The 18,459-nt window shown below is 48.2% G+C and overlaps 1 protein-coding gene across 1 annotated transcript in view; it reads right to left on the reverse strand.

Moving 5' to 3' along the window:
- Positions 1–13,951: 13,951 nt before the first annotated feature.
- LOC134228172 (vertebrate ancient opsin-like) overlaps positions 13,952–18,459 on the reverse strand; it is a 115,972-nt gene continuing 111,464 nt past the window's right edge. Inside the window, exon 6 of the mRNA XM_062709960.1 lies at positions 13,952–14,801. Coding sequence (XP_062565944.1) covers positions 14,181–14,801 — 621 coding nt within the window. The 3' untranslated portion in view covers positions 13,952–14,180. The remainder of the gene's footprint in view (positions 14,802–18,459) is intronic.

Raw genomic sequence — 18,459 nt, forward strand, 5'->3', positions numbered from 1 at the left:
ATCGGTATACTTCGTTCCAGTTACGTGTGCTGACAGCGCCATCTCCGTCATGTGCAACGACCAACGAAATTTGCTGACAGATAAAACTGAAGTGGCTGCCAGGTGGAAGCAACACTTCGAGACTTTGTTGTATGGAGGAAGTGACGGTGCATCAGTGAACAGAATAAATATAGCGACGATGGACAAGCTGTTGAGTCACCTACATTAGATGAGGTTGAAAAGCTGTTAAAGAGCTGAAAACAATAAGGCTGCGGGGAAGGACCAGCTCCGGCTGAACTCTCAAACATGGCAGTGAGCAGCTTTATGAAGTTCTGCACCATATTATGTCGAAAATATGGGAAGACGAGGAAATGCCTGCTAGTTGGTTGGACGGCCTCTTGCCCTCTCTTTAAGAAAGGGCACAGACTGGAGTGCGCCAATTACCGAGAATACCTCCTTAATTCGGCGTACAAAATTATTCCCGTATTCTGTCAACAGATTGAGACCGCTTGAAAGAGTCTTTCGTCGGCGAATACCAAACAGATTTTCCCGAGGCCCGATCAATGACGGATCAAATGTTTACCCTAGAAAAATCCTTGATAAATTCGGAGTACAACGCAGACACATCATCTGTTTTATGATTTCAAGGCGTGAAACGACTCAGTGAATACAATGAATTATGCGCAAATTATGCTTGAACATGGTTTTCCGTCGAGACTGATACGGCTGATTCGTATAACGTTGGACGGATCGAAATCAAGCGTAAGGGTTGCGGATGAAATATCGACGTCATTTGTTACCTTAGATGGATTAAAGCAGGGTGATGCACAGAGATTAAGAGAGCTGGTGTGCAAGAAGCGGTACCATTATCAAAATCGCATATGCTCCTGGGATTTGCGGACGATATCGACATTATCGGAATTGATCACCGTGCCGTGGAAGAGGCTTTTGTGCCTTTTAAGAGGGAGACAGCGAGTTGGACTCGATCAATCCAGCAAAACGAAGTAAATGGTCGCTGGCAATCAACGTGGGTTCATTAGTGGTGGTGGTAGCGAAATAGTGCTGGATGGTGAAAATTTGAAGTGGTAGAAGAATTTGTGTATCTTGGAACTAGTGACGTGCGATAATGATGTTACCCGCAGGTGAAAAGGCGTATTGCAGCTGCAAATGGGCATGAGACTTCGTAACCAGCTTAAGTCCGTAGTCTGCAAACGAAAACAAAACTCTGATTCTTTCGGTGGCTTTATACGGCCATGAAACATCGGAGAGCTTTCGGAGTGTTTGAGTGTAAGGTGCTGCGGATAATACTCGCGGTAAACAGGGAACGTATCTGGCGGCGTCGCATGAATCACAGGTTACCAGATGTATAAAGGGCTGGATATTATTAACCTTATACAACCGGCAGACTACGGTGGGCTGGTCACGTTGTTCGTATGCCGGAAGAACGTCAAGTGAAGATAATATTTAGTAGAGAATCCGGAAGAGGCCGCAGGCTTCGTGGAAGGCCGCGTACACGATGGCTTTTGCAGTTGAAGAGGACCTAGGGCGCTCAATGTTCGGGGCGACTGGAAGCGATTGGCCCAGGATCGAGTCCAGTGGAGAAGGATACTCCAAAGGGTGTATTTTGGACCACCATTGCGGGGTCTCTTATTTTGGACCACCAAGAGGAATTTGCACTCAGTGGTCCAAAATATGAGCCGCCGAACTGGTGGTCCAAAATACCTCTCTATTTTCAAGTTATGCGACATTCTCGCTGAACGATAAACTGATAAACCGTTAGGCGTTATCCGAGAAAATGAACCCACCAGAAATGTTTTGGTAATCGGCCCCAACAACCTGTAGGCGGTCATCTTACTATTCAGCCACGGAATCCCCATTCTCCTTTGATTAATTCAAATTTAGATTGATTTTCATGGGGCATCGAAATCCATACACTTAAGCACTATAGTATATGAAAAAGCCATTAGAAAATAGGAATCGAATGTAAATAAAACGTTTGTCATTGACACAGGTGCATGAATGCTTCTACTTCTGAAGTGTTTCACATTTACTTATACGAAAAACATGATAAAATAATGAATAAAATCAACTACTCCTGAATCGAACTCCGTCCACCGTGGACGGATTTCGAATCAAAGAATCAAAATCCGTACAGCTATTTTTTAACTGAATATTTAAATTGAAGCAGTTCGATTGACTAAACTACCACTGTAAATAGTTCAAAACGCACCTTGAGAAGCGACCCCGCGAACGAAATTTTCTGTCAGATGAATTTAAAAGCAAACAATAAACAATAATAATCAATTAAATGTCCCACAACCACGATTCACTTAATCACATAATTTCCTGTATCCCCTATCTTCCCTATCTGACCAGCATGATGCATATGAAAATTTTCGTGTAGTTATTCTAATGCAAATAATTTGTGTCACTCCAATATCTATATAAAAAAAAACCCAGATTAATCCACCTAGCAGTGATAATGCCTTTCTCGTGCATTATAGAATATATTTCAAAAAATCACATTAGAAAGGTAAAAAAGCTATTTAGGGGAATAGATTTTTTTTTTTGATCATTTTGCATGTTTTTGCATTGATTCAAATACATTGCACAACTTTTTGATATTTTTTCAATTTTGAAAAAAAAAATCCAACGGGGGACCCATGGGAAAAAACAATGATTTTTCAATACACCCAGTTTTTTTTAATTTTACACGGGTGGGTTTTAGTTGATTACGACCTTTAGCGTTAATGAAACTATGAGTTAGCCCCATGAAAATAATCATAAAAAATCAAAGAATATTCAGGTGGTATTTAAAAAGCTATGAAGAATCAGATTAACCGGGAATTTAAAGAATACCAACCGTGTAGAAAAAATATTCCAAAATGCAATGTTCAATCGAGCCGATTTTCGATAGCACACAATAGGACCGCATTCCCCGTCGAATGCAATTGCGAGTAAATCGGATAATGCTAAGTTTCAAAAAGTGTGTCTACAAAATTTGTATACACAAACACATACACACATACACATACGTACATACATACATGGGGGCAGCAGGGACTTTGTCCAAGGGCTTGACGACCCCTCCCCATGGCCACTGCGAGTCAGACCGGGACCATTGTCCCTAACCCCTAATCCCAAGGCGTCAAGCGACCCGTGCCGAGGGGATGCATGGCCAGGGGGGTGAAATAATAAGCTAGGCCTTTAACGGAGCCTGTGGGGTACCTGGGCACCCTCCACAGTAATTGTCCCTTACCGCGTCATGCTGGGCTCTGGCGTGGTGGACCTCTTTTCCCGAGCAACTCGTGGGACCAAAATGGAAAACCAAGGCAATTCTTCAACTAGTGGTAGTAGTGTAGGCGACAACCCCTTCGCAAGAGGTGGGTTGTTCAGGTCTCCGCCTAGGAGGCCAGAGGCAATAGTCGGCAGCTCAGTGCGCAGCGCCAGCGTGGGTCACTTAACCTTCCTCTCGGCTAAAAAAACGCCGGTAGAGGTTATTGACGGCCCATGGCTTGTGGAGGCGATGAACCGCAAACGCGATGGGCTTTCGGCCTTCGAGGTAGCGACGGAACAGCTGGACGCCATCATCGACTTTGCGTCATCGAAGCATAATATCAGTAAGGACCTCAAGAGGAGCTTGCAGAAACTTCGAAAGTCGATGTTGGACGCCAAGCTGGAAAAGGCGGTCGGGATGGCCAAGTGCGAACCCGTGAAATCCATGGAGTCAAGGTCTACCCAGACTGAGGCCCAAGAATTCGCGGATTTGGGCAAGGTCAAATCGACCGAGGACGTGCCAGCGAAAACGGTGGTGCCAAAGTCTGCCCAGACCGAGGCTCAAGTATTCGCGGGCACGTCGGGGGTGGCTGCTCCAACGGAGCAGACACAAAAACGGGGGAGACAGTCTCCAGGGGATGAGCTCCCTGGGGGCCGCCCCAAAACGCGGAGGGTTACTACCCCGAACAAGGGTAGTGGGGCTGGGAAGCCGAACCCCGGCCAGGTACCTCCAAAACCGGGGGAGGAAGGACCTGGAAAGGTCCGTCCACTCAGGCAAGACGGTGGTAAGGGGTTACGGCAGGCTGAGAGCTCTCAGCCGCCCCAGACCAGGGAAATAGAGGGGGATGACGCCTCCTGGACCCTGGTCAAGAATAAGAAGAAACCGAAGACGTCAAGGGCCGAAATGAAGGCCCAGGCGAATGAGGGTAGCAGAAAGTCTAGGGTAGGCGCCAATCGCTCCAGGGGCGATGCCCTAGTCATCAAAACGGACGAGGCTAAGTACTCGGACGTCTTGAAGGCGATGAGGAGTGACGTCAAGCTCGGTGAACTCGGCGCCGACGTACGTCGAATAAGACGTACCCGGACGGGCGAGATGATCCTCGAGCTAAAGCGGGGCGTCTCGCAAAGGGCGCCGCCTACAAGAAGTTGGCGGAGGAAGTCCTAGGCGAGACGGTCAAGGTGAGGGCACTCACGACGGAGGTGAATCTAAGGGTTAAAGACCTGGACGAGATCACCGAAGTCGAAGAGCTCGTCACGGCACTGCGGCGACAGTGTGAAGTGGAGGCGTCCACCGCAGCCGTTCGGCTACGGAAAGGTCCAGCAGGGACACAGGTAGCATTGGTTCGGCTACCTGCAGCTGACGCCTCCAAGGTAGTCAAGTTAGGGAGCGTCAAGGTGGGGTGGTCGGTATGCCCTGTGGGCATATACGAGCAACCTGAAGTTTGCTTCAAGTGCCTGGAACCGGAGCACAAGCAATGGGACTGCAAAGGCCCTGACAGAAGCAAGCTCTGTCGACGCTGCGGATTGGAGGGACATAAGGCACAATGCTGCACGAACCCTCCCAACTGTTTGATCTGTTCCAGCAATGCTGCGAACAGCAAGCACCCCATGGGGGGTTCGAAGTGCCCAGCGTTTAAGCGTGCTGCAAAATCACAGTGCAGGTAACGCAGCTAAACCTGAACCACTGTGATGCAGCCCAGCAACTGCTGTGTCAGACAGTTGCTGAATGGGGGACGGATATCGCCATCATAGCAGATCCTTACCGGGTACCCGCCAGGAACGGTAATTGGGTCACCGATGGGTCTCAAATGGCGGCGATATGGACAACGGGGAAATACCCAGTTCAAGAGTTGGTGTCTTCGACACACGAGGGCTTCGTCATTGCCAAAATCAACAGGGTCTTCTTCTGCAGCTGCTATGCGCCTCCTCGATGGTCGATCGAGCAGTTCGGTCGAATGCTAGATTGTTTGACGGCTAACTTGATGGGGCGTAGGCCGGTGGCGATAGCGGGGGACTTCAACGCTTGAGCCGTGGAATGGGGAAGCCGATCCACGAATCAACGGGGGCAGATCCTGCTGGAATCACTGGCCATGTTGGATGTGGACTTGGCTAATGTCGGTACCAAAAATACCTACAGCTGGAACGGTGCCGAGTCGATTATCGACGTTACGTTCTGGAGCCCTGGCCAAACGAGTAGTTCGAACTGGAGGGTAGATGATGGCTACACTCACAGCGACCACCTGGCGGTTCGCTACAGTATCGACTATACGACCAGCATTCAGCGGACGGAAGAAGGGGCGAGGCCTAGTCCTCGTATGTGGAAGACATCATACTTCGACGACGAGGTGTTTAAGGAAGCGCTCCGCCGCGAGCACAATACTCTCGGTCTGAGTGGCGAGCAGCTGGTAACAGTACTCTCGCGTGCATGCGATGCCACCATGCCTAGAAAGATCCACCCTAGGAATGGGAGGCCATCGGCTTACTGGTGGACTCAAGCAATTGCGAACCTGCGCCGCGCCTGCCTACGGGCAAGGAGGCGGATGCAGCGAGCACGCACAGAAGAGAAGAGGAGCGTGTTGAACGACGGGTGGCGTTCGTGGCTGCTAGAGCCGCTCTGAAGACTGAGATTAGATCAAGCAAAAAAGCCTGCTTCGAGGGCCTGTGTCAAAGAGCCAACGTGAATCCATGGGGTGACGCCTATAGGGTCGTAATGGCCAAGACACGTGGGGCGATGGCCCCTACAGAGCGGTCTCCAGAGATGCTGGAGAGGATCATCGCGGGGCTCTTCCCACGTCACGACCCAAGCCCCTGGCCTCCCTTCGTGGAGCTGCCAGGAGCCAGGGTGGCCGACGAGGGAAGAGTAACTGTGGCGGAACTTGCGGGGATTGCACAGTCCCTTAGTGTAGGTAAGGCGCCAGGACCGGATGGTATTCCGAACCTGGCCATTAAAGCGGCCATTGCCGAGGCTCCAGAGATGTTCAGATCTGTCATGCAGAGATGCCTGGACGAAGGAGTCTTCCCTGAAGCATGGAAAAGGCAGAGCTTGGTCCTATTGCCAAAGGCGGGAAAACCACCGGGGGATCCGTCGGCATATAGACCAATATGCCTGCTTGATACGGAGGGGAAGGTGCTCGAGAAGATCATCCTCAACAGGTTGTTGATACGCACGGAGGGTGCGGATGGTCTATCGAGTAACCAGTTTGGCTTCCGAAAGGGTAAGTCGACCGTAGACGCTATCTTGTCGGTTACCAAATCCGCGGAGATAGCTATCCAGCGTAAGAGGAGGGAGTTCGCTATTGTGCAGTAGTGACTCTCGACGTGAGGAATGCTTTCAATAGTGCCAGTTGGGCAGCTATTGCAGATGCGCTCCTGCGTCTTGGAATTCCAGTACCTGTACAAGATTCTCGGAAGCTACTTCCAGAATCGAGTACTGGTATACGACACGGAGGCGGGTCGGAAGTGCGTTGACATAACCTCAGGGTTCCGCAAGGTTCCATACTGGGTCCGGTGTTATGGAACGTCATGTATGACGGTGTCTTGAGGTTGAAGTTCCCGGTGGGCGTGGTAATCGTCGGCTTCGCTGACGATATTACGCTGGAGGTCTACGGCGAATCGATCGAAGAGGTGGAGTTGACTGCAGCCCACTCGATCGCAATTGTGGAGGAGTGGATGAGTTCCAGGAAGTTAGAACTGGCTCACCACAAGACTGAGGTGGTTGTTGTTAACAACCGAAAGTCGGAGCAGCAAGCGGTGATAAGGGCAGGCAACTGCACGATCACCTCTGAACGCTCAATCAAACTCTTGGGGGTAATAATCGACGATAAGCTCACCTTTGGTAGCCACGTCAATTACGCCTGCAAGCGTGCCTCCACAGCTATAGTGGCATTGTCCCGGATGATGTCCAATAGCTCTGCGGTTTATGCCAGCAAGCGCAAGCTTCTGGCTAGCGTTGCTCTGTCCATACTGAGGTATGGGGGCCAGCTTGGGGCACGGCCCTGCGTATTAACTGCTACAGAACGAAGTTAGAAAGTACGTATAGGCTCATGTGCCTAAGAGTTGCGAGCGCGTACCGTACCGTGTCGCACGATGCACTCTGCGTCATCACCGGTATGATGCCTATTGACATCGTTATCGGTGAAGACATAGAGTGCTTTGAAATGCGCGGCACGAGAGGCATCCGCAGGACTGTCAGGTTGGCCTCAATGGTCAAATGGCAGCGTGCGTGGGACAGTTCCACTAAGGGTAGATGGACACATAGGTTGATACCGGAGATAGGTACGTGGGTCAAGAGGCGCCATGGAAATCACTTTCCACCTGACCCAGGTCCTTACAGGCCATGGTTGCTTCAGACAGTACCTACATTGGTTCGGACACTCGGCCTCGCCCGAGTGTCCGGTGTGCGTTGGTTTAGAGGAAACGGCGGAACACGTGTTGTTCGTGTGCCCGCGTTTTCGCACAATGCGTGACCACATGCTTGCCACATGTGGTCTGGACACTACCGGACAACCTAGTCCGGAGGATGTGTAAAGATGAAGTTGGCTGGAACGCCGTTTTATCGGCTATCGTCCAAATCGTCTCGGAACTACACAGAAGGTGGCGCGTGGACTCGAGGAATGGCTAGTTCAGGCGCAAATAAGAGGTGGTCCAAGGGTTCCGGAGTCGGCATCATGGGTCATACCGGTGCCCTGTGGTCGAACTCGATCCTTTATCGAACAAGTGGCCGCGTGAAGAACAACATGGTATCGTCGCTTTCGCGGCGTCGGTCAACCAGGCGGGTTCCGAGCCCGAGGACGGAAAGGGTCCTCGTCAAGGCTGGGGCAGGCGTAGGCACCGCGTCGGCAAGTCCCTCTGTGTGCTGGCGAATAGGCCCTATCGCAGAAAGGTCAATTTGGGGTGCACGCGGCATCATCATTCTTGATACCAGTCGTGCAGAGGGAAGCAGGCGCGAAGTCTACCCTTCCCAACTTCCGAGGACATAGGGCGTGGTAAGGCCACCTGGAAAGCCGGCAATGCGCTGGCACGATACCATGGTGTTCTTCTAAAAAACGAGTCACGATGTTCGATGCTACAAGGACACGCAGCTAACCTCGAGGGTGCGTTATGCACTGGCCCCCCTTTGAAGCATTACTTTCTGGTTGTACCGAAGGGACGATGGGCTTGGCGGCAATGGAAACGGTTTAGCTGGTCGGGGATGCAGTCCTGCCTCCCTCATTGGAGGTGGCCCCTAACCCAGCACTTCCTGGTCAACCCAGGATGTCTGTTGAGCAGATTCCCCCTCCATTGTTTAGGAAGAAAAAAAAATACACATACATACATACACACATACAGACAACCAGCCTTTCAGTACAACTTTGTTGTACAAATAAGGCATAACATGCAAAATGATAGAAAACATGCTATTTATTCTTTATTCTTATTTGGCTTAGACAGTTGTTTAGTAACATCGATGTTCTGGCCGAATGTCTTTTGGTCGAATGCCGTTTGGCCAAACGGGTTATTTGGCCAAATGCCGCTTGGCCGAAAAGATAAAAAAATTAACCTCAGATTACGAGTAGTGAATAGCGAGAAATGAGAAGTGAAAAATGAAAAAAAAAGAAAATTGGACTGAGAACTAAACTCTTCCTTTTTCCTTTTTCTTTCTTCCTTGTTTCTTCTTTCTACTTCCTTCTTCTTTCTTCATTCTTCCTTCTTCCTTCTTCATTTTTCCTTCTTTCTTCTCTCTTATATTTTTCTTGCTTCTTCCTTTTTCCTTCTTCCTTCTTCATTTTTCCTTCTTTCTTCTCTCTTATATTTTTCTTCCTTCTTCCTTTTCCTTCTTCCTTCTCCCTTCTTCTTTCTTCCTTATTCTTTCTTCTGTCTTCCTTCATCCTTCTTCCTTTTACCTTCTACCTTCTTCCGTCTTCCTTCTACCTTTTTCCATATTCCTTCGTCCTTTTCCTTTCTGTTTTTTCCTACTTCCTTCTTCCTTCTTCCGTCTTCGTTTTAACTTCTTTGTTATTCCTTCGTCCTTATCCTTTCTTTTTTATCCCTTCTTCCATCTCCCTTCTTCCATCTTCCTTCTTCCTCCTACCTTCTTCCTTCTTTCTTCTTTCTTCTTCTGTATTCCTTCTTCCTTCGTCGGTCTGTCTTCTCTGTTCTTCCTTCCTTCTTCATTCTTCCTTTTTCCTTCTTCCTTATTTTTTTCCTTCTTCCTTATTTTTTTTCCTTCTTCCTTAATTTTTTTCCTTCTTCCTTCTTCCATTCTTCCTTCTTCCATTCTTCCTTCTTCCATTCTTCCTTTTTCCTTTTTCCTTCTACCTTCTTCCTTTTTTTCTTATTTTTTATTTCCTCTTCCTTCTTCCTTCTTCCTTCTTCCTTCTTCTTTCTCCCTTCTTCCTTCTCCCTTCTTCCATCTTCCATATACCTTCTTCCCTTTTCCTTCTTTCTTCTTCCTTCTTCCTTCTTCTTTCTTCGGTATTCCTTCTTCCTTTTTCTTTTCCTCTTCTTCTCTTTTCCGTTTCCCTTCTTCTTCCTGATTTCTTCCTCCTCCTACCTTCTTCTTTATTTATTCTTCATTCAGAGATAATCTTGTTTCTTTTTGCTTGCTACTCGCTATATCATTTATTACTTCTCACTTCTTGCTTCCCACTACACATTCTCCTTAATACTCACTTCACACACTTAATAAGGAACCGTATTTCAACTATTCGGCCAAACGGCATTCGGCCAAATAGCGTTCGGCCAAATGACACTCTCGGTCAAATAGCTTTCGGCCACAGGATCCTGAACCGAAACATATATTCTATCTAATGACGTATAACATAAATTATATTTCCTGCAGAAACGCGAAGAGTAAATGACTTCTTCTGCAATATGATTTTGTGCAAAGCGGAAAACTATTACCATAAAAATAGTTGAAATAAGGCATTAAACACTTTTCGCATTTTCCAGTTATTTCATTAAAGTCATATATTAATTAAAGAAAGAACCACATTCCCTTGTGCTTTATTCCGGAAATTACGAATTGGTGGTGGAATAAGTAGTTATTCACACTCTGCATAATACCAATCAAAGAACAACTCAACTTGACTAAACTAGTGGTTCGGGCCTTTGATAAATTCGGTTCAATGGTCCATTCGGGCAAAAGGTGTTTTCGAATGTTTGGTCTTTTCGGGCATCTGAATAAACGACGATGGCAATCTGCCTGGATCGCACTGGACGAACTTAAGTATGAATGATTGAAGGAAAATCCGGAGAAATTTTCGATGCAAATTCTGGAGGAGCTTCCGGAGGAGTTCTCAAAAGCACTTGCGGAGGAATACTCGAAATAACTTCGGGAGGAATTATTGGAAGATCTTTCAGAATAATTTTGGAGGAGCTTCCGGAGGAATTCTTAGAGGAACTTCCGGAAGAATTCGTGGAGGAACTTCCGGAGGATGCCGTGGAGAAGTTTTCGGAGAATATTTCTAAGGAAATCTTGGAGGAACTTCTTGAGGAGAGCCCGAAGAAACTTCCGGAGTAATTCCAGAAGGGACTTCCTGAGTAATTCCTGAAGAAACTTCCGGAGGAACTCCTGGGGGAATTTCCGAAGGAGCTCCTGGACGGATCTCCGGAGGAGTTGCTGGAAACATTTCCGCAGGAATTTTTGAAGGAACTTCCGAAGGATTTCCTGGAAGAACTTCCTGAAGAATGCTTGGAGAATGGTGCTTCGGGAGGAATGCTCAGAGGAACTTCCGGAAGAATTCCTGGAGGAACTTCCGGAGGATATCTTGGAGAAACTTCTGAAGGGATGCCTGGAGAGACTTGATTCCTAGAAGAATTTCTGGAGTGTTTCCTGGAGGAACTTTCGGAGAGTCTCCTGGAGGATCTTCCGGAGGGAATTCCAAAGTAATTCCTGGAGGAACTTCTGGAGAAAAGCCCGGAGGAACTTCTGGGGGAATTCCTTAAGCAACGTTTTGAGTAATTCCTGGAGGAACATCCAGAGGAATTCCTGTAGGAACTTCCGAAGGTATTCCTGGAGGAACTTCCATGGGAGTTGTTGGAGGAACTTCCGGAAAAATTCCTTCGGAAAAACTTCTTGAGGAATGCCTGGAGGAACTTCCGCAAGAATTTTTGGAGGAACTTCCAGAGGAATTATTGGAAGAACTTCTGGAGGAATTCCTGGAGGAACTTCGGGAGAAATTACTGGAGGAACTTTCGAAGTAATTCCTGCAGGAACTTCTGGAGGAAAGCCCGGAGAAACTTACGGTGATATTTTTTTAGGGGCTTCCTTGATATTTCCTGGAGAGACTTCATGAGTAATTCCTGAAGAAACTTTCGGAAGAATTCCTAGAAGAACATCTGGAGGAACCTCCTAAGGGATTGCTTGAGGAACTTCCGAAGGAATTGCTTGAGGAACTTCCGAAGGAATTCCTGGAGAAACTTCCGGAGGAGTTTCTGGAAGAACTTCCGGAGGAAATCTCAAAAAAACTTCTTTAGGAATGCCTGGATTAACTCTTTGAAGAATTCGTGGAGGAACTCCTGGAGAAATTCCTGGAGGATCTTCTGGAGGAATTCCTGGAGGAAACTTCTGGAAGAATTCCTGAAGGAACTTTCGGAGGAATTCTTGGAGGAACTTTCTGAGGAATTCCTTGAGGAACTTCCGGAAGAATTCCTGTAGGAATTTTCAGAGGAATTCTTCGAGGAGCTTCCGGAGGACTTCCTGGAAGAACTTCCGGAGGAGCTTCCAGCAAAATTCACAAGGGATCTTCCGGAAGAATGCTTGAAGGAGCTTTCGGGGGAGTTCTTAGAGGAACTTCCGAAAGAACTCGTGCAAGAACCTCCGGAGGATTTCTTGGAGAAATAAATAATTCCTGGAGAGACTACCGAACTAATTCCTAGAGGAATTTTCGGAGTATTTCCTGGAGGAACTTCCGGATGATTTCTTTGAGGAACTTACGGAGGAAATCCTGGAGGAACCTGCAGGAACTTCTGGAGGAAATCTCGGAGAAACTTCCGGAAAAATTCCTGTAGGGACTTCCTGGAGGAACTTTCAGAGGAATCAGTTCAATCAAAGTTAAATTTTCTATAGACTGATGCTTTAACCAACTCAGCTACGAATAACCTCCGTCGGCCTTCGCAACTTAGTGGCTACTGAATGAGCTCGAGATTCCCTGGATGAATTTCCAGAGGAATTCCTGGAGGAACTTCCGGAAGAAATCCTGGAGGAACTTCCAGATGAATTCCTGGAGGAACTTCCAGAGCAATTCCTGGAGGAACTTCCAGAGGAATTCCTGGGGGAGCTTCTGAGGAATTCCTGGATGAACTTCCGAAAGACTTCTTGGTGGAACTTCCGGAAGAATACTTTGAATTACCACGTAACGCTTAGAGGGGGAGCAGGGTTGTGACAAAGTGTGATGGTCCATACAAAATGTTTTATACGAAAAGTGTGACATAGGGGAAGGGGGGGTTGCAAATCACCCGGTCATAATAACGGCTGGTGTTATCCAGCTAGACCAATAGATATCAATCAAAAATTGTTCGATATCGGTCAAAAGTAATCTTGCTCTGCGAGTAGGGTTATTTGAAAAGCATTGAATCGTCACTTTTATATTCATTTTGACTTTGATTCGCGTTATACTGAAATCTGAACACGTTTCAAATGAGTAAAGTAATTTATCACATAGATCCGAATCCGATTTTCATCCGCGAGGCACTCTCAACCGTAAACAATGCTAATTATGTTTTTTTTCTGCGCATAGTAAGCACACTCAGTGTCAGTCGAATGAATGAGTTGGTGAAGTAGTCGTCTGACTATGTCATTCTATGTTTTGAATATTCATGCGATGTTTGTCAAAATTCAGACCGAATTTGCTTCATGAAGATGAATATTTTAAGCTCTGATTTTCAAATCACTGTCGAATTGCGCTATTGCGTCGCATCGCGTGGTCGCATCTACTCTGGTTTCACCCTAACCAGTACTTCATTAGTAACTTATCAAATAGTTCTTCAACCAATAGAGGAAGAGGAAGATTGTCGCTGTTGTCACTGCCGATACATCTTTTGCTGGCGAGAAGTCTAAGAAGGTCTAAGAAGGACAAATTAGTAGTTGTTGACAATTGTGTACTCAACACGTTTGGAAACGAGAATAAAGAGAACCGCAGCGACAATCTTCTTCTATTCTTTCTTCATTGTGATCATTGGATTACTTTTTCGACCACAAATTTATCCGATCAATTGTTCCATTTGAATTTTCCAAAATCAAATATGTTAGTACATATAATGCAAATTTCCCTCGTTTAACCAAACACTTTATAGAAATTGATGTATGAAATGAACCAATTGCTACAGACAGAGCATTTTGTTTTTCATAAAAATCGGTTCTGCCTAAGAGCATAGTAAAAATAAATCCCCATTGACGGATGTGTGTTGGGCTTAGCCCAATCTGCCCAGAAGTGGGTATTCAATTTTGGTGTATGGCTTACGGCTCGAAGTGACATTAAAACTCCCACTACTAAACCCTGGTAACATGGCTCATCAAGTGTTATTTACCCGACACGTGGACTATCAGACGCGTGCTAATGTCCTCAATATTGCCGGTAATAAATTGACAAGCGAAATGCGTACATGTAGCGTACCATGCTAATAGACTGTGAAGCAGGTTAAACAAACATCATGTCATTCGAAGCTCATCAATTATCAATCTGCTCATTGAACTGTGACCTTTCCTTTCCTTTTGTTGTGACTTCACTCTGTGCAAGCCGTTTTATTTTTGTACTCAGTCACTATATCCGAAGAATGGTACCGAAGGTTTTGCCAATTCCATTTTTCGGGCACCATCCTAGTTCGTTAATTATTACTAATTCAAATCTTCGTTGACTAATCAGCCGGTCTAAATTGGGAAAACTCGTACTATCTGAGGTTCAATAAGGCCCACATACTCTACACGCTACGCCATCCCTCCTTCGTTACACCAGATTGGACCGGAATGTGTTCGATTTGATTAGAATGGACTTCCCGCTATTGATCACAGATAGTTCAAAATCCGACCGCAAACGTTTCTTGGCAGCCTTACCGCTGAACGGCAGTGAGCACTCGTTCAAATTGAGCGTCGTCGTTTGACCATTAGTCGGCCGGTCCAGCTCGGCATTGCTCGTACTACTCGGATCGGCCATCGAATGGTTGTTGTTGCTCTTGGGGCAGGAATGCAGTCTTATTTTCAGTCGCTTTTTCCGACAAAAGTCGAAACTACACTCCACGATCTCCTTGCTGGTGTCCATGGTGATGTCCTTGTGGTTGGTCGTTGTGTTGTTATCGACGGAGTCGGTGTTCCGGACCCGTTTGAGGGCCGCCCGAAACTGGGTGTTCATGCCGACGTAAATGATCGGATTGTAGCAAATGCTAGACTTGGCAATCAGGGCCGGCAGAACACCCAACGCCGGGCTGATGATTTCCGTAGGGCCGAACTGCTCGATCAGCGCAAAGACGGCGTACGGCGTCCAGGCGACCATGAAGGCGAGCACCATGACGAACACCATTCGGGTAACGCGTTTCTCGGCCCGGTTTATCCGGCCCATGCGGGCTGCATTCTGGAAGAAAGGAATGGCGAAAAAGAGATATTAATGTAGGATCGATATCAGTGGAAACGTGGAAACTAGTTTTCATACAAGTTCCGGTGACCAATATTGGTAAATAGAGTTACTACCTTGCAGAACGTCAACGTTTCATATGGTAATTGTAAGATTTTTGAGGTGTACCTCTAGAATTCTTCCTGGAATTTGTTTAGAAACATTTAAAGAAATTTCTTCCACTCGAAGTTACATAAGAAATTACTTCACGGACAGTTTAATGTTTAATGTTTCCAGTTTAATGTTTCCTCCTAACCTGGAATTGCTTTGCGAGTTTCTTCAAGAAATCCTTCAGGAATTTCTTTGAATAATCCCACCAAAATGCCATAATGAACTTTTCATGAAAGAGGAAATGGCTGGAACTCCTGGAGGAATTTTCTCGAGAGAATCTTGAGGAAGGGTGATAATCGGCATCAGACATTTTAAGGAACTTCTGGCATAAATTTGTCGGGAGAATAAGTGGAAAAGTGATGGGAGAAGAAGCTCCCCGAAGAGCTCGTAGATGAACTGTGAAGATGTTTTGGAGGAACTTCAGGAAAAACTAACGAAAGAATTCTTTGATGAACTTCCGGAGGAATTCCCGGAGAAACTTCCGGATGAACTCCCGGAGAAATTCCCGGAGGAACTTCTGGAGAAATTCCTGTAGGAACTTCTGGAGAAACTTCTGGAGGAACTTCTGGAGGAACTTCCGGAGGAATTCCCGGAGGAACTTCCGGAGGAATTCCCGGAGGAGCTTCCGGAGGAATTCCCGGAGGAACTTCCGGAGGAATTCCCGGAGGAACTTCCGGAGGAATTCCCGGAGGAACTTCCGGAGGAATTCCCGGAGGAACTTCCGGAGGAATTCCCGGAGGAACTTCCGGAGGAATTCCCGGAGGAACTTCCGGAGGAATTCCGGAGGAACTTCCGGAGGAATTCCCGGAGGAACTTCCGGAGGAATTCCGGAGGAACTTCCGAGGAATTCCCGGAGGAACTTCCGGAGGAATTCCCGGAGGAACTTCCGGAGGAATTCGGAGGAACTTCCGGAGGAATTCCGGAGGAACTTCCGGAGGAATTCCGGAGGAACTTCCGGAGGAATTCGGAGGAACTTCCGGAGGAATTCCCGGAGGAACTTCCGAGGAATTCCCGGAGGAACTTCCGAGGAATTCCGGAGGAACTTCCGGAGGAATTCGGAGGAACTTCCGGAGGAATTCCGGAGGAACTTCCGGAGGAATTCCGGAGGAACTTCCGGAGGAATTCGGAGGAACTTCCGGAGGAATTCCCGGAGGAACTTCCGGAGGAATTCCTGAGGAACTTCCGGAGGAATTCCGGAGGAACTTCCGGAGGAATTCAGGAGGAACTTCCGGAGGAATTCCCGGAGGAACTTCCGGAGGAATTCGGAGGAACTTCCGGAGGAATTCGGAGGAACTTCCGGAGGAATTCTGGAGGAACTTCCGGAGGAATTCCCGGAGGAACTTCCGGAGGAATTCCCGGAGGAACTTCCGTAGGAATTCGGAGGAACTTCCGGAGGAATTCCCGGAGGAACTTCCGGAGGAATTCGGAGGAACTTCCGGAGGAATTCCCGGAGGAACTTCCGGAGGAATTCTAGGAGGAACTTCCGGAGGAATTCCCGGAGGAACTTCCGGAGGAATTCCCGGAGGAACTTCCGGAATAATTCCTGGAGGAACTTCCGGAGGAATTTCCAGGAGGAACTTCCGGAGGAATTCCCGGAGGAGCTTCCGGAGGAATTCCCGGAGGAACTTCCGGAGGAATTCCCGGAGGAACTTCCGGAGGAATTCCCGGAGGAACTTCCGGAGGAACTTCCGGAGGAATTCCCGGAGGAACTTCCGGAGGAATTCCCGGAGGAACTTCCGGAGGAATTCCCGGAGGAACTTCCGGAGGAATTCCCGGAGGAACTTCCGGAGGAACTTCCGGAGGAATTCCCGGAGGAACTTCCGGAGGAATTCCCGGAGGAACTTCCGGAGGAATTCCCGGAGGAACTTCCGGAGGAATTCCCGGAGGAACTTCCGGAGGAATTCCCGGAGGAACTTCCGGATGAATTTCCGGAGGAACTTCCGGATGAATTTCCGGAGGAACTTCCGGAGGAATTCCCGGAGGAACTTCCGGAGGAATTCCCGGAGGATTTTCCGGAGGAATTCCCGGAGGAACTTCCGGAGGAATTCCCGGAGGAACTTCCGGAGGAATTCCCGGAGGAACTTCCGGAGGAATTCCCGGAGGAACTTCCGGAGGATTCCCGGAGGAACTTCCGGAGGAACTTTCGGAGGCACTTCCGGAGGAATTCCCGGAGGAACTTCCGGAGGAATTTCTGGAGGAACTTCCGAGGAATTCCCGGAGGAACTTCCGAGGAATTCGGAGGAACTTCCGGGGAATTCCCGGAGGAACTTCCGGAGGAAGTCCCGGAGGAACTTCCGAGGAATTCGGAGGAACTTCCGGAGGAATTCCGGAGGAACTTCCGGAGGAATTCGGAGGAACTTCCGGAGGAATTCGGAGGAACTTCCGGAGGAATTTCCGGAGGAACTTCCGGAGGAATTCCCGGAGGAACTTCCGGAGGAATTCCCGGAGGAACTTCCGGAGGAATTCCCGGAGGAACTTCCGGAGGAATTCCTGGAGGAACTTCCGGAGGAATTCCCGGAGAAACTTCCGGAGGAATTCCCGGAGGAACTTCCGGAGGAATTCCTGGAGGAACTACTGGTGGAACTTCAGAGGAACATCCGGAGGAATTCCGGAGGAACTTCCGAAGGAATTCCCGGAGGAACTTCCGAAGGAATTCCGGAGGAACTTCCGAAGGAATTCCTGAGGAACTTCCGAAGGAATTCCGGAGGAACTTCCGAAGGAATTCCTGAGGAACTTCCGAAGGAATTCCTGGAGGAACTTCCGAAGGCATTCCCGGAGGAACTTCCGAAGGAATTCCTGAGGAACTTCGAGGAATTTCCGGAGGAACTTCCGAGGAATTTCGGAGGAACTTCCGGAGGAATTCGGAGGAACTTCCGGAGGAATTCCCGGAGGAACTTCCGGAGGAATTCGGAGGAACTTCCGGAGGAATTCCGGAGGAACTTCCGGAGGAATTCCCGGAGGAACTTCGGAGGAATTCCGGAGGAACTTCCGGAGGAATTCCCGGAGGAACTTCCGGAGGAATTCCGGAGGAACTTCCGGAGGAATTCCCGGAGGAACTTCCGGAGGAATTCGGAGGAACTTCCGGAGGAATTCCCGGAGGAACTTCCGGAGGAATTCCCGAGGAACTTCCGGAGGAATTCCCGGAGGAACTTCCGGAGGAATTCCTGAGGAACTTCCGGAGGAATTCCCGGAGGAACTTCCGGAGGAATTCGGAGGAACTTCCGGAGGAATTCCCGGAGGAACTTCCGGAGGAATTCCGGAGGAACTTCCGAGGAATTCCCGGAGGAACTTCCGGAGGAATTCCCGGAGGAACTTCCGGAGGAATTCCCGAGGAACTTCGGAGGAATTCCGGAGGAACTTCCGGAGGAATTCCCGGAGGAACTTCCGAGGAATTCGGAGGAACTTCCGGAGGAATTCCGGAGGAACTTCCGAGGAATTCCGGAGGAACTTCCGGAGGAATTCCCGGAGGAACTTCCGGAGGAATTCCCGAGGAACTTCCGGAGGAATT

This window comes from Armigeres subalbatus, chromosome 3 (genome assembly GCF_024139115.2).
Source record: "Armigeres subalbatus isolate Guangzhou_Male chromosome 3, GZ_Asu_2, whole genome shotgun sequence".
NCBI classification, from domain to species: Eukaryota; Metazoa; Arthropoda; class Insecta; order Diptera; family Culicidae; genus Armigeres; species Armigeres subalbatus.